A 16,860-nucleotide genomic window follows, 5' to 3' on the forward strand; every position below is an offset into this window, starting at 1 on the left:
TTTAATATATATATATATTTATGTGTAGTACCACAAATATATATTTATATTATATATTAATTTTTTTTATTATATTATATTATATATATATTTTTGGTGTACACACACACACATACACAGAAAAAAATATAAATAAAGTTAAATCGAATAATAAAAATAGTAGTAAATATCACGAAGCAATATTTCTTTTTGTCAACGTAAAAGAAATAAAAAAGGAGTAAGATTGTTAGGGAAAGAAAATAAATGCAAAAGAAAAAAAAAGGAAGAAAGAAAGAAAGGTGACAGGAAATATGAAAAAAAGGAAAGGATCAAAGGATCGTCAACGAAAGTTTAAGAATCGCGCCGAAATATAAAAGTTAAGATAGAAAAAGCGAATAGAGTTGAAGTTTGGTGAGGTCAGTGGTTTAGATTGGTCGTCCGATTGGAATCGTTCCGGGACAATGGACGGATCCGGGAATTGCTACAAACGAAGAATATCCGATCGATCAATCGCATTCGGTACCACGGAAATTAGTTTCGTCGAATGAGAAGAATTCGCATTGGGTGGGGGGGGTGGCTAGAGGAACGGGGGGTTGAACACACAAAGGTTCGACTAACTGTAAACGAGAAACTGACACAACTGACGGATGGACAGACAGACAGACAAATAAAGAAAAAGGAAGAGAATATTTTTAGTCAGTTTAAAAAGTTATCAAATTGACGAATCAAAATTTGTCGGACGTCACGCAAGACTATAACCACCACCCCCACCCCACAAAAATAAAGAAATATATATCTCGATCGAAGAACGATTGTTTTTTTATATGATTGTAAAATACAAATATTGTTTCAAATGTTATTGATTTCTCGTAGCTTTTATTTTGTTTTGTTTTTCTCTTTCTAAGAAATATAATATAATGTTAGAAATTGATTTTGTTTCTTTTTTCTTGGATAGTACACCAACGGTGACATGATTGTTTCTTTTTAACAATCCTGTAATTGTATATTCGTATACTCTAGAAATGTAACATGTGTGGGATATTATATGTTTTGATTTTTTATTTTTATTGGTAAAGAAAATATTCGAATATGTTGTATATAATTCGTTTTACTTTTTTGTTTTATGTGTATTTATTAGAAAAATTGAATCTCGATCGTGATTCGATATTAATTAAAATTTTAATGATAAGAAGAGGAAGAAGAAAAAAAGAATTATTGAGAAGAACAAAAAAATTATACAATGTTAACGTTCATTTTTTCTTTTTTACATTTTTGATATTTTGTTAAATATCGTAATACGTATTTTTCTATTGTACGAGTATAGTTCCTCGTGTAAAAATCTTTATTTTTGAAAATTTTATCTAGGCACGTTCTCTTACGGAGAATTAGGGCTCTCTTGAAAATATTAGTACGACCGGTTTAAGTTTTCAGTGGTTGCTTTAGCTGGATTCGCAATTCGCCAGACGAAATTCAATCGCAATTTTCTTCGGACGCGTGTGCAACTTATCAATTTTTCTACATCCGATTTTCTTTTTTTCTTTTTATTATACCAACAATGGAGAAAAATCATTCGAGTGATTACTATCAATTTTTGTCTGTTAATTTTACGGGTGACTATATTATTATTATTATTATTATTATTATTATTATTATTACAAACGATATTATTATTTTCGATAGAGAATTGATTTCATTTAAAATGCGAAATATTTCTCGAAACGATTTTATTCGATTATAGGGAATAGGGGAAGGGGGTGGGGAGGGAAGTGTTAGGTTAAAAAAATTAGACGAAAGATAGAAAAGTTTTTCGAGCATCGTCTAAGAAAATTGGATTACTTTTTGTTTTATGTTCCAACATTTCTCTCTCTTTCTCATTTTTTTTTTTTTATTTCTTTACTTTTTTTTTTCTACAGTATTTTATAGACTAACACACGTTCTGCGTATACACCAGGGATACATGAAAATAAATCTACGACACAATAAACGAATTAGTTATTAAAATTATATTATTCGAACAAGTTTTTCGGAGAAGAAACAAGGAATATGTTAAAATATCTTAGGATTTTCTAAGTATTCAATAAATTAGAAATATATAATCGAGATAAGATGAATACCAAATTTGTACAATTTTGTTAAAATTTAAACACGTTTATAATTAAAATAATTATCTAACAATTACATATTTTAGATTTGGACAACTTTAAAGTCAAAATATAAGCTTTATAGTTTATTAACTATTTTTACAAAATTACTTTTTATATAAAATATGAAATCAAAATTTATTAATTTTATTGATTGTTAAAAAATATATAAAATAAAGAATAGAGTAAAATTGTGTTAATTCGATGTATGGGGTTTTAATTTCTTGTCTTCCTAATCAAGTTAATATTAAAAATGTAGATATTAATATTCAAAAATATAATTTATGAAATATATTAAAATTTATTTGAAAAGATTTAGGATTTGATAAGAAGAGTAAAATTATTAAAATTATAATTGATATTAATAAAGCAATAATTACTTCTAATTCGTTAGGGTTGCGTCAGGGTTGCAGAAATATTGATAAGTCTTGACCCTACCACATGGAAACAGAGTTTGAAAAATTCTGACCCTACCACATAGAAATAAAGTTAACAAATTTTGACTCTACCACATAGAAACACAGTTGAAAAATTCTAAACCTACTACGTAGAAACAAAGTTAACAAATTCTAACCCTACTACATAGAAAACAAAGTTGAAAAGTTCTGATCCTACCACATAGAAACAAAGTTTGAAAAATTCTGATCCTACCACATAGAAAGATAGTATTGAAAAGTTTTGAGCTTACCCACGCGAAGGCTTGAAAATAAATCAAGTATTGAATGAATAAAAAAATCGATTTATGAATGACTTACCAATTTTCAGAGGCGTCCTCGTCGAGTATTGTTCCATCTGCGAGTCGATGAGGCAAGTTGCTTGTTGTTCTTGGCCGATTTCTGACCCTTGGTGGACCAACGACACCGGTTCTCGATAGCCCAGCTCGAAAGGATGCCCTTGCCCTGTCGACTGCTCGAGTCAACGTCATTGAATTTAATTAGTCACTGTTAGTAAAAACGAATTTCAAATACAGTCCAATCCACGTTCATCAAATAATCAATTTCATAACAAATTTTTCATTGTTTGTTCCTTATTTTTCTTTCTTTCTTTTTTTCCTTTGCAATTTATGAAATAATTTTGGAAATTTTCTATCCAATTGTACAATTAATTGAAAAACAAAAAAAAAAGGTTACTTAGAATTATTTTACGCAAAATATTTTAAATAACGTTTAAACTTTCTTATACTTTGTTTTTTTTTTTCGTCTCTAATATTGGTCAATGGGATTTGAAAAGTTTTTACCATTAAACGTAGAACAACTTTTATTAAATGTATTTTATTTTCTATTTTTTTTTTTTTTGTTATAAATAAAAGTTAGTCTTCTATAACCGTGGTTGTTTCGGTGTAAGACTCGAAACTTTTCAATCATTATATCAAATCATTTTACACAACTTTAACATTAAATATTATAATTATATACGTATATATAATAATAAACAATAACTTTTGTAACGCGTTTAGTTATTAAAAAATGATATTTAATTAACGTGGATTAATGCTGTACGTAACACAAATTAAATCGAATAGAGTTAGATTGGTGTTATTTTTGGTATTACTTTTGATTTAAATTTTTCTTTTGTTTTCTTTTTTTGTTTGTTTCTTAATTATTGCAATATATTTTGTTAGATTAAAAACGTAGCGTTTAAAAATATATTTAAACGTTGATTTGTTGCCGTTATTCTCCTATCCGTTTATCGAATACGATGGAAAGGGGTAGAAAATAGAAGAGTTTGGGGGTGAAGGGGGGTATCTATTACGTAGGCGAGAAAATGTAACGATGTCGTCGTCGTAGTCGTCGTGGCCCGAAATTCTGAATATGTCAGATCTGCTTACGAATGAACGAACCTAAACGTTTGGCAAAGAGTAAAATCAAATTTACGTTTGATATCAAGCCAAACATAAGTCAGTGAACTCTTCATTCCTTTTGATTTAAAAATAATATGTTGACTAAATGTATTATAATATATATATATAATACACGAAAGAAATTAAATTTATAAATTAAATTCGTAAATTTGCGTTGATAAAATTATCTAATAACGCGATGACGTTTCTTTTTTTTTAACTTGACGATTCAACATAAAAACGAATTTATTTCTTTTTTTTTATTGTTGTTTATTCGATTATAAACCACAAAATTTAGAAAATAAATATTAATGGGATTTGTATTGAATTTATTTTGGTTATTTTTGCTGTTGTAAGTAAACGACACATATTATATTTGTAATATCCAAAAGAAATTGTTATTTAAAAAAAAAAGTGTATAATTATGTAAAGGGTGTATCATCGAAATTTTATAACGAACATAAATACAATTATATAAAATATAATTACATTTGATAATCGAAAATCAAATTTAACGAAATAAAAACTCATATATATATATATATATCGGTATTTGATTTACATGTTAAACTGTATTTAATAAATGATTGATTAAACAATTAAAACAAAACAAAAACATTAATAATAATAATAATAAAACTGTGTAATAATTCTTAATAATATAATATAATACTTTTATAACGTCGTGTTATGTAACATTTAATGAAAGAAATGAAAAGATAGAAATTCGCTAATAACAATTGGCAATTATCTGAAGTATAGTATAGTAAGTATACACGCGACACGTTATTAGAAACATTGATCGTTTAATAAAACGTCATTTATAAGAGTAGCTTCGATGTTACTTTTTATTATCCAATATTTATCGAAGATATCGCGTTGTTTAAACGATCGAGAAACTTTGTGGCGATGGTGGTAAGGGGGGGGGAGGAAGAAAAGAAGGAAGGAAGGAAGGAAAGGGGGAAGGTGGAGGTGGGGGATTGATTGGCTACTTTCTAAATAGTTCCCAACGGGATATATCCTTGCTAAAGGGATAACGCCAAAGGGTTTTATCTTGTCCGATAAAAAGATGGCCTCGTCGCCTCCAATAATTGCGATCAATGAATCAAAAATATATATATGTATATATATATATAACAAATGTTATATCTCGTGACCGTCATATTTTCTAAACTAACTTTTGTCTTTTTTTCTCTCTTTTTTTTGTTTATTGCAACACATCTGCGAATAGTTTTATCCGTACGCGAAATATCTTTGTCCAACTTTATTATTGTTTTCATCTTTTTCTATTACTTTTCTTTTCTTATCAATATAATCACTTTACCATTCTATCGCGTAACAAAGTTAAATTATTATTAGATAAATTTATTTGTAATATTTATTAATCGAATTTAAGTTAACATATCAAAAGGAAAACAACAAACAAAAAAATAAATATTACACTATTACTTTTTTCCATAGAAACGTTCATAGGATTTATATAATCGTAGATAAATATTATTTTAAAAAAACAAATAGAAAAACATTTTGGAAATGAATACAATGCAAAAAAAAAAATAACAATTAATTTTCGAAATAACATTTTGAATGTTTTAATATTGCCAAGAAACTTTGTAGTCAAACTCAAACATTTTAACTCTAATATATATATATGTGTATATGTTATATATATATATTAAAAATGTTATGTATAGAATACAGCATGCTGCAACGTGTGGTGCAAAACTAGGGAAATAATACTATGTGATATCGATCGAGGTTTATTGGACGCCTTGATGCGACGCCTCGGACTAAAAAGGATCGATCACTATGCAATCCTCGTAGTTTCGAGTGGAAGGACGAGCTATGATTACTATGCAACTATGTTTCTACTATTATGTTACTAGTTAGTAGAAACTGCATTGCCGTTATTGTTACGATAAAATCAATTATATAATTAGAATACATATTGAAACGTGTGCCTGTGCTCACACACACACATACACACATATGTATTTTATATTATCGTAACTCGAAAACTTTCGATTCTGCCGTACTATGATCTCTTTGCATAATTTAAATGAATCGTGACTGTCGACTATATAACCGTGTCGGTATTTCTATACCACGTTTTTTTTTAACCTACGATTTATCTTATTCTACCCCCCTATGTCATATTTTTCTTTTATATTTTTTTTTTTTTTTATTCCTTTTACAACACGAACTATACTGCAAACAGAGAAGATACAACGATTAACAAGGGTTAATACACATTTTATAATTCTTCTCCCCTTTATTATAAAACTTATATTGATAAATCTTTCTTTAACCCTTTTTTTCTTTTTTTTTCTCTTCTTTAAACCCTTCTTACAGTCTACTTTTTATATACATATATTATACTCAACACATTATTTTAAGTTTTTCGATTAAGATGAAATATTAACTGTCGGTAACATAAGACGACACGTTTATTACACATCACGGTCGTAATGAGAATTATTCATTCTCGCGTTATGAATTTTCTACGCTTGAACAATCCAATCCTCCCCTTCCTTCCTTCCTTCCTTCTTATCTTTTTTCTTATGATTTTTCTATTAATATATACTCTCACACATATACGAGTTTACATTTAACAATTTATTTTTTTTGTTCTATCATTCTATCGTCAGATACGTTGCAATCATTAATATATACATTTAAACATTTATTTCATTGTAATGTTTAAAAAACAAAATGCAAACAACGAAATGAATTCGCTTACGATCGAGTTGAAAAAAAAAAAAAGATATCGATTAGGATAGGGGGTGAAAAAATGGATTGGGGGTAGTGGGGGGGAAGAAATAGACATTAGGATCGATCGATTGATCGCGTTGTCTAAACACACTCGATGTGTTATGGGGGAGGGGGTTAAATAGGAGGTAAGTTGAAAGAAGAAGAAAAAGAACACGAAGGTGGGGTGTGTAAGGAGGGTTGGTAAAGGGGTTGGGGGAAGTTTGTCGAGGCAACACGACGACGTTAGATTGACTATAGTTTCCTATCCGAGGGCATAACATTTATTATCGGGTCAGGGTTAACCGTTAGGCGTGCCACACACATTCACAAACCCGACATACTATCTAAAAATAGTTTTAGCGAAACCAAGTCTGAAGATATAAAAGCTGACGACGTGTCCCTTTCCTATTATTCGATATTATATATACGTATCTGTGTATCTATTTATCTTTAGAAATGCATATCTATCTATCTATCTATCTATGATATCTGAACATGTTTTTATATCGTGATCCTATGTGTATGTTAAATATTAATAGGAATACATTTTTTGATGTACCATTAATTGTTCAAATTGTAATTTAGTTGGTTGATTTAATTTATATCTCATATTAATTTAAATTTTTAGATTTGTTTGATATTTTTTTTTTAACAGAGATACTTTTAAACGTTATTTAGAATCATTTATAATTTCTTAATATGTTTGACTATGTTCTATGTGTATGTTAAATATTAATAAGAATGCATTTTTTGATGTACCATTAATTGTTCAAAATGTAATTCAGTTGGTTGATTTAATTTATATCTCATATTAATTTAAATCTTTAGAATTGTTTGACATTGTCTTTTGAACAGAGATACTTTAAACATCATTTAGAATCATCTATGATTTCTTAATATGTTTTATTATGTTCTATGTGTATGTTAAATATTAATAAGAATGCATTATGATGTATCATGAATAGTCATATCTAATATGAATTTAAATCTACAGAATTATTTAACATTGTTTTTTTGAACAGGTTTAATATATTATTAACATTAAGATGGCAATACATGCGATACTAACAAAAAAGTAGAACAAAATTACGTGTTATATCGTATTTAAAAGAGAATACGTTTATCGACGGTCAGGATCAAAATTAATTTTCGATATTTCGATTGAAACGATACACACACACACATCTCGTTCGAATCATTCAATCAAAAAAGGATAATGACAAAATTAATAGCCAATGGCCTATACCTAATTGTTGCAATAACAATTAATTAGAAATTCATAATCGTTGATTGGATTTTAAATAATAATAACAAAAAAACACTTATGCAATTACTTTAAATACTAAAATTAACATATGTCAAATACTTGTATGTACTAGCAAAGTGTGTGCATGCGTGTACGTTAGTGCATGCGTGCGTACGTGTATTTCTATTAGCCTATCGACTTATGTTAGTTCGTTCGAAAGAACATGCGAATTGTAAACGTTCGCATAATAACTTTTGCAGGATCGCAGTTAAACTCATTATGCGGCTAAATCCTGACCCCGATTTCTTGATCATAATAATAATGATCAGTTACGAGGACGACAGTCGACTGTTATACCACGCGATTACTATTAAAAAGAAGTTTTTTGATACCTTTTAGAGAAACCAAAAGATAACTTCTAAAACCTCTTCAATAACACAATCAACCTAATCACATTTCTAAGTTTGTTCAAAAAAACTTGACATTTAATTCTGATAACATTTGTAAACATTATTTCATACATATTGTTACTCTCAAATCTGATAAATTAAAAATAATAATACACACATACAATACATATTACATTTTGTTTAATTTTAATTTAATTTTTTTCAATTATACTCTCTAGAATATTTTTTTAATTAGATTTGTTTAATTCGTATCCTTGATTTTGTTTTCCCATACAATTAGTTTCCAAAACTCATGAACAATTATTATAATCGATAATAAATCGTACGTTTTTTTATTATTCTTAATCGTTATTAATTAAATTCGTATATAAAGTATAGTTAGTGTATATATCTATATATACAGACACAGTTAAATTATATATAATAAATAATTGTAATTAAATGATATATAAAATTTGACTTACAACGCGTTACAAGCCTGTTGTTTGCTTGACTGGGTGGTGGAATCGCAGCTTGGGGAGGTGGCTGAGTGCTCAGATCCTCGAAGTTTATGATTTGTAGACAAATATCGTCCACCTCGCTCCTTATCAATGCTATCACCTCGCTGCATAGGAATTTGGTTCCTATAAACAATAATAATAATATAATCAATTTTTATTAAATAATATAAATATTAATACCCACTGAAGAGAGCAAGTATTTATTATTGTCACAAATCAATCAATTTCCCATTATTTCTAATAACATTCTGAGAACTAGTTTTTTTTAAGAATGAAACAATGTGATTTATTCTTATTTTTTATTATATTACATTTTTTTTGTACTCATACATTTTATACTAACCGATTTATATATATATCCAAGTATAATTTAATAATAATTATATCTTTTCGTGTAATCGATATTATTTTGTTTTCATATTACAATCTATGTTTTAAATATATAATAATAATAATAATAATAATAATATTGAAATATAAAATATTCCAACGGGTTTTAACGATGATTAAGAATCCTCATGAGAGAGAATTCAACGTATGTCGAATCGTGTCGTTCGTTTTTCTTATTCCTAACGTTCCCTTGATTCCTTCACACCCCTCCCCACCACCCACCCCTATTCCCCGTTCTATTCTCTGAGCTATTTATTTTTTTTTTCCTTCTTCTTCTTCTTCTTTTTATTTTTATTTTTATTTTCCTACGCGCGACAACTATTATCGAAATGCGTGTCAAGGCCGACGACAAATTTATATCCGCGTTGTGGTTACCCGTCGCGTCAGAATTTTTTCCTTCATTCTTATTGTCGTTTATCGAGAGGATAGAAAGAAAGAATAATAATAAAAAGAGAGATAAACGTGGAATCGTGGTAAGGTGTGGTGTGGTGGGGTGAAGGGGTGGGGAAGTATGTAAGGGGGAATATATCGTAAACGTGCGGTAACGATAAATAACAAACGATTACGTTTAACGTGCCCGTTAAAAATGTTCGATTCGAAATCATTTTAACAGGATGATCTCGACAATAGAAAAATTTAATGAATCACGTTTCTAATATTTTTACTTTTTTTTCAAATCATTTTTTTACATTTTCGTTAAGCTTGCAACAATCATTCGTGTTTTATATTGAAAAAAAAAGTAAAAAGATAAATATAATTTCACATTTAAAGTTAATATATTTTATTCTAATATTTTYACTTTTTTACAAAWCATTTTTTTTATATTTTCGTTAAGCTTGCAACAATCATTCGTGTTTTATATTGTAAAAAAAAAATAAAAACAGATAAATGTAATTTCACATTTAAAGTTAATATATTTTATATAACGTTATATTTAAAATGTGTGAATTTTTTTGTTCTGCCACGCGTCGAACGATATAAATAATTAATAATATGTTAAAATAATCAAAATATGTTAAATGTTAAAAAAACCAATCGAAAATTGACCCATCAGAAATCGTTTATTCGTTTGCATAAAATTAAAACGGATAAAAAAAAAAATATATATATATTATTTAATATTATTAACACATTGAATGTGTCGAGACCATTTAAATACTTTTACGTTTTATTATAAAATTGTGTTAAAAGTCGCAGAATGATAATATAACCAAAGGGGAAACCAACTTCGATCGGTTAAAACGTTGAAACTCGCTAATAAAGAATCTGGCGAGTTGCCAAAAAGATATTTTTCTTTTTTTTTTTTTTTTATTATTATTATTATATTTTGCAGTACTAGTTTATACGCGGAACGACAAAATGTCGGAACAGTCAAGTCAACGGAACAATGTCGTTTTTGCTTTTAAAAGAAAAAAACAAGAAAAAAACAAAAATAAGATAAAAAGATTCGTTATTTAATATTCGAAACAAAACGGTTACTTTAAAACAAACTGCTCTTTTCATAATCTTAATCTACTACCAACACTCCTACCTCCCCCCCCCATCCCCAAGGCTTAATGATTTAATATTTAATCTTTTCACGTTTAAAGATACCCTTACCCCTTTAATTAAAAAAGGGATATAAGATTACATTTGAGTTATACAATATTCAAAGAACGTGGTAAAAAAAAAAAAGCAAATACCCAAAGGGTTTTAATAGTAAACCTACACCGACATTTCGTGTATATTTATTCTTACCATGAACGTAATCAAAAATGAAATATTTTTCTTTTTTTTTAAATATATATATATACTTTCATATGGAATGAAATTGTGTGACCAATTGGATAGTGAACAGTATACCTTATTTTATTCCTTTTCAAGCAGAATTTTTGTTTACAAATTAAAAAACGTGATCATTTGACGTTAAATCTCGAAATTTTCATTCTTCCTGAAATATCGTTTTTTCTTATTTAAGAATTAAAATTTGTTTCTTAAATTAACCCTAAAATTACAAACTTATTGTTTAATTCTTCAAACTACAAACTGGAGTATATATTTACCCCATGGTTTTTTAGTCCTAAAAACTGTTCTGATAGCAATAATCAGACTTTTAAGTATATGAAATTTTTTTTGGTTTTTTCTCATGCCAAAGAGAATGATAAAGAGCAAATTCAATTAGACTAATGTTTATTCGATGAAAAATCGATTGAAATCAATGAAAGTATTGAAAAAACGATCAAATATTCATTTAATTTAAGTTTACTTGGGTTAGATATCTACCCCAGTTAGTAATTCTATGGTTAATACATCTCTCAAGGGTCAACCATAATTTTGACGTAGAAACTTTTTCAAGTATCGTAAGATCTTCTTTTTTTTTAGTTTTCAAGGTCGAACCAAAGGCTCGTCAAGCATGATAGGTGTAATAATATACTGCTAGAGTTAGAAAAAGGAAATGGGGAAGGGGGAGGAAGATGTTGGTTGTCGGAAAAAAGATGGGTGAAACTAACTTAAACGTCACGAAATTGAACAAGTCACCCACCCCCTCTCTCCCTATCTATCTCTCTCTTTTTCTTTTTTTTTTCTTCATCGAAGACAGCTAATTGGGTACGCGGTTTACGAGTCAAGGTACCTTGGACGTGTTCCAGAAGAGATCGACAAAAGGAAAGTATGTCTCGGTACGAAAATGTGGCTCGCAGAAAACAACCTTCGGATTCTCGATCCAAAGTGTTTGCTGGTGGCTAAAGTGAAACAGAATAAGAATAAGAAGAAGGAGAGGAAGAAGAAGAAGAAGAAGGAAGGTGGTGGTGAAGATGGTGGTGGTGGTGGTGGTGGTAGTTTTGGTTGCGCAATCTTCGAAGATGGAAAACACACTGGTTGTATGTTAAAACGTAATCGCAACGAGCAACTGAGCGTGCCAAGAGTGCCATTGGCCACCTGGATGAAAGATGGAAAACGTCATAGTTTTATCTAGTAGGAACAACATTTTGCATCCTATGCATCCTAGATTATTATCGGTCTTTATTAACTCTACCTAAACACGTTTATCTTATGTTTTTTTCTTTCTTTCTTTTTTTTTATTATTATTATTTCATGAATTTGTGGATGTATATCAACATTTTGCATACTATGCATTCACGATTATTATTGGTCTTTATTAACTCTACTTAACACGTTTATCTTATTTTCTTATTTTTTTTCTATTTTTTTTATTATTTCATGAATTTTGATATAGCAACATTTGCATCCTATGCATTCACGATTATTATTAGTCTTTATTAATTCTATTTAACACGTTTATCTTATTCTTTTTTTCCTTTTTTTTATTATTTATTCTCTACTTAACACGTTTATCTTATTTTCTTATTTTTTTTCTATTTTTTTTATTATTTCATGAATTTTGATATAGCAACATTTGCATCCTATGCACTCACGATTATTATTCGTCTTTATTAACTCTACTTAACACGTTTATCTTATTTTCTTTTTTTTTTCTCTTTTCAATTATTTATGAAATATTTTATCTATTCGATACGGTTTTTTATTCTTTTTTCTTTTTATACGTTAACATATTTTCTTTCTAACCGTACTCAGATTAATCAGATATTTGAAATTAATTACTATTTGTTAATAATACAAAATCATTTTGTCAAGTAAAATATTGAATTTTTAATAACATACTGAAAGAGAGATATCTCGTTCGTAATTATGTTAAATTAAAATATATATTCGTATTAATCATGATTTTAAATGTTATCTTCATTTTTCATAGATTATGATCTGCATGTAGAAAAAAAAAAAAGAAAATTGTTTAAAAAAATATTTAATGAAAGATACGCGATCCATTTTCAGAATCCAATTGCAAAACGAACCTCATTTAAATTCTTTTTACCGTCAATTAATATTCATCAATCAAGATTATTCCTATAGAGAACACAAGAAAAAGAAATAAAAAATATATTAATAAATAATACAATACTATAGCAATCGTATTTTAATTAATATTAAATCATCTATAAACACGTTCATAATCGTTCTAATACAAATCTTTGAAAATTATTCGTACAGTATAAAAAACAAACTCGTTCTTGTGAAAATAATTACACCCTAAAAAGACAACAATAATAATAATAATTTTTTAACAGATATACAATATTTCGAGTATAATATCACTGAAATTTTAAATAAAAAGAAAAAAAAAAGAAGAAAAATAAAAATAAAAATAAAAAAAAAAAAAAGAAGTATACCTTTAACTGGGGTGTCTCCAATTAGGATAGGTATAGTTATTAAACACACACGAAGCTTACACTGTGGTTTCTTCGTGGTAAAGTTGCAGCTGGGCTGTCCTATTGATCCGTATACGCTTTCTCGTTCTATGCCTATCTATTAGCTTCTTTTTTTTTTTTTTCTTTTCTTTTTTCTTCTTTCTCTTTTTCTCTCTTTTCCTTCATTTTTTTTTTTTTCTTTTTTCTCTTTTTCATTTTCCCTTTTGTCTCTTTGACGAAGTCACGCACTCAACGGAGTGCGGTCACGCAATGACAACAGGCTTCCGTACCAAATTTCAAACGCATACTAACGACCTTCGATTATTTCTCTATCCAACTATTTACCCATATTCTTTTTTTTTTTTTGCTCGTAATTTTCCAAAATGTGAATTATGATTTTTCTCTTTTTTTCTCTCTTAAAAATTAAATAACAATATATTTCTAATTTTATATTTTTTTAAATCTCTGAATTAAAGATAAAATCAAGCCAACGAATTTATTTCTATTACATAATTCATGCGAATTCGTGATACAAAAATCATTTGATTCAAAAACAACTTTTTTTTCCCCAATAATAATCGATTAATATTATTTATTTTATATAAAAATATTATTTTTGTGTGTGTGTATTTTACGAATTAATTTCTTCAATTTAATATCAAAATATTACACGAACACACATATTGTTAATATTATAATTAACGATATATTTAAAATTAATATATATATTAAAATAATAAATAAATATAGAAAATTTTCACGGTCGTTGTGTGTGTGTTTGATATAATATAATATCATGGCCCATTTCCAACTATCCATGGAAAACTATATAATCCACGAACATTATACCGTATTACCAATAACAGAACTTTCCACTTCAACGCTAGTACAGATAAAAGAATGAAACGGAATCCACTGGCCATGCTTTTTATCGACTAACTCTCTTGCCGTGTATTCCGTATATATGTATGTGTATGTGTGTGTGTGTGAGTAATAGCGAAATTTCCTCCTGTTAAAGAAGAAAGAATAAAAGGAACAAGATTCGGAACAATTGTAACTAACCGGGGTAGAAAACAGAAACAGAAAGATTAGTCAATAAAACAAAACAAAAAATAACAAAAATGAAATTCATTTTGTTTAACCATTACTTTTTTTTTTAACAACCTATATAGGAGTTGTTCGAACAAAAATCACCCCCTCCCACCCTCTCATTCGTTTCTTATGTTGGGCTCAATACTTTTCAACCCATTCATATATCAAATAATTTTCTAACACAAGTATATTAGTAATAATAAAATAAATACAAATTTTTCTTTGTCAATTTTATGTTTCATGGTAACTTTGATCATCGATAAAAGAAAATAATATTGAACGATAAAAAAAATATAAACGCATGATCGAAGAATGATTTTTTTTCTGTTACACGTATTATACTTTTACTCTCGACACAGTATTCGTACGCATACAAACATATACATACACATACATGTACACGCAATATAGATACGATATACACGTGTGTTTAGGGTTACGCAGGAACATTCCAACGTAATTATCTCAACGTAATTAGCTCGAAATTGGCTCGCACGAGTTAACTCAAAGCATCACCACCACTACCACTACTACTACTACCAACACGAATATTATCACCATCACAGTACTAAACGTGTCACACGAGATAACGTTAATAAAATATTACCCATTTTCTCGCGCTTGATAATACGAAGCGTAAAAAGAAGATGGTAAATAATTAACGTTGCTTTTTTTTTTAGAGAAGGAAAATTTCGTGAAAAGAGAAACAAACAAAGCAGAAACAAAAATTGTAGTTGGATTGAAATAACAAAAAGAAAACAACAACAAAAATAACACGTTAACCGAGAAATATTATTTTATATATATTTGATCATGAAAAAAAAATATAACGTCAAACAAATTGATTAAAAGTAAAATGATTTATTGTTAGCGTTGTTTCAAGATCGAGGAACGAATTGAAAGAATAAAAAAAAGAAAGAAAGAAACGGGTGGGGAAAAAATTAAAGAAAAAAATATGAATGACGGAGGGTGGTGGTGGTGGTGATGGTGATGTGAGTGGGGTGAGGTGTTAACAATAACCGCAAAAGTCCTTTGAACGACCGACTTAATTATCAGCAACGAAGTAACCACGCGAGTGAAGTACTCGCCTAAGAGTACTCTAACTCTCCCTTTGTTCTGACCTCATTAGGTCTTCCTTGTTTAACTTCCAGGTCATACAGAAGGGTCGCCAAGAATCCGAATGAAAAGAATAAAGGAGGGAATGACGTTAATTAAGATGAGACTACGTCGAGACAGAATGGCAACGGGGTTTGTGGTGTTGATGAATAAGTCGAGTGGATAAGCAACTAATTCTAATCCATATATATATTAATTATATTATTATAATATATAATTCTTTTTATATATAATATATTAATATATTAATTATTAATATATATATATATGTATATTCCATATCACATATATCTTCATATTATCATATTAATGCTATTAAAATAATCGTTAAGAATGAAGTAAATATTTCGAAATTTTAATCTCGTAATATTTTTAAGATTACGTCATTATTGTAATTAAGAAATTCCAAAAGTTTCTCTCTTTTCTTTATTTGTCTTGTATATTTTTCTAATAACGAAGCAACAACAAGCTTCAAATTACCTTTTTAATCGTTAGAAAGGAATAAATGTATGAATAGAAGATCATTAAATGAGCTTGGTATGCTAAATTCGTTGATATTAAATTGTCTTCGCTCGAGTAAGATGCATTTTAATTAAAATCATACACTGTTGTAAATTATTGCAATATAATATACCATTCATTCATTCATTCATCTACCTATCCATGTATATGTGTGCTCGCGCGCACGGATAGTGGTACCGGATGAACAGGATGTGGTGCACCACAAAATTTTATTGCTCGTTAAATTGTAACTCTTACTTTTTGACGCCTTCGCGTATGAATATAATCATCATTCTCTGTTCGACTTATATTCTATTTATTTATATATATTTTTATTTATTAATTTATCATTTACTCATTTTATATATATGGTTTTCTTCAACCCCATGTGTTGCATCTTCATCTTTATTTTCTTGGGATAATTCTTGAACACTTATAAGATAGATTATGGTGTTACTTTTATCAGGATATCTTTTTTCTTATCTTTGATATATAATAGAATTTGGATATACATTAACATTGGTATATCTTTCCGTTAAATATTATTATTAGATAAATGAATTCATTTTCAAAGAAAATTGTGCAGTATTCTTATTTTATATAATTTGGTTTTTATTGGAACCAATGTAACACACTTAGTATTTCGTTTA

The 16,860-nt window shown here is 28.1% G+C and overlaps 1 protein-coding gene across 1 annotated transcript in view; it reads right to left on the reverse strand.

Moving 5' to 3' along the window:
* LOC106793944 (potassium voltage-gated channel subfamily H member 6-like) overlaps positions 1-16,860 on the reverse strand; it is a 68,450-nt gene that overhangs the window by 15,107 nt on the left and 36,483 nt on the right. The window contains exons 4-5 of the mRNA XM_014761248.1: positions 8,832-8,990; positions 2,876-3,026 (exon numbers count right to left, since the gene is read on the reverse strand). Coding sequence (XP_014616734.1) covers positions 2,876-3,026; positions 8,832-8,990 — 310 coding nt within the window. The remainder of the gene's footprint in view (positions 1-2,875; positions 3,027-8,831; positions 8,991-16,860) is intronic.

Source organism: Polistes canadensis, unplaced genomic scaffold, assembly GCF_001313835.1.
Source record: "Polistes canadensis isolate GaletaPanama2010 unplaced genomic scaffold, ASM131383v1 scaffold_21, whole genome shotgun sequence".
Classification (NCBI taxonomy): Eukaryota; Metazoa; Arthropoda; class Insecta; order Hymenoptera; family Vespidae; genus Polistes; species Polistes canadensis.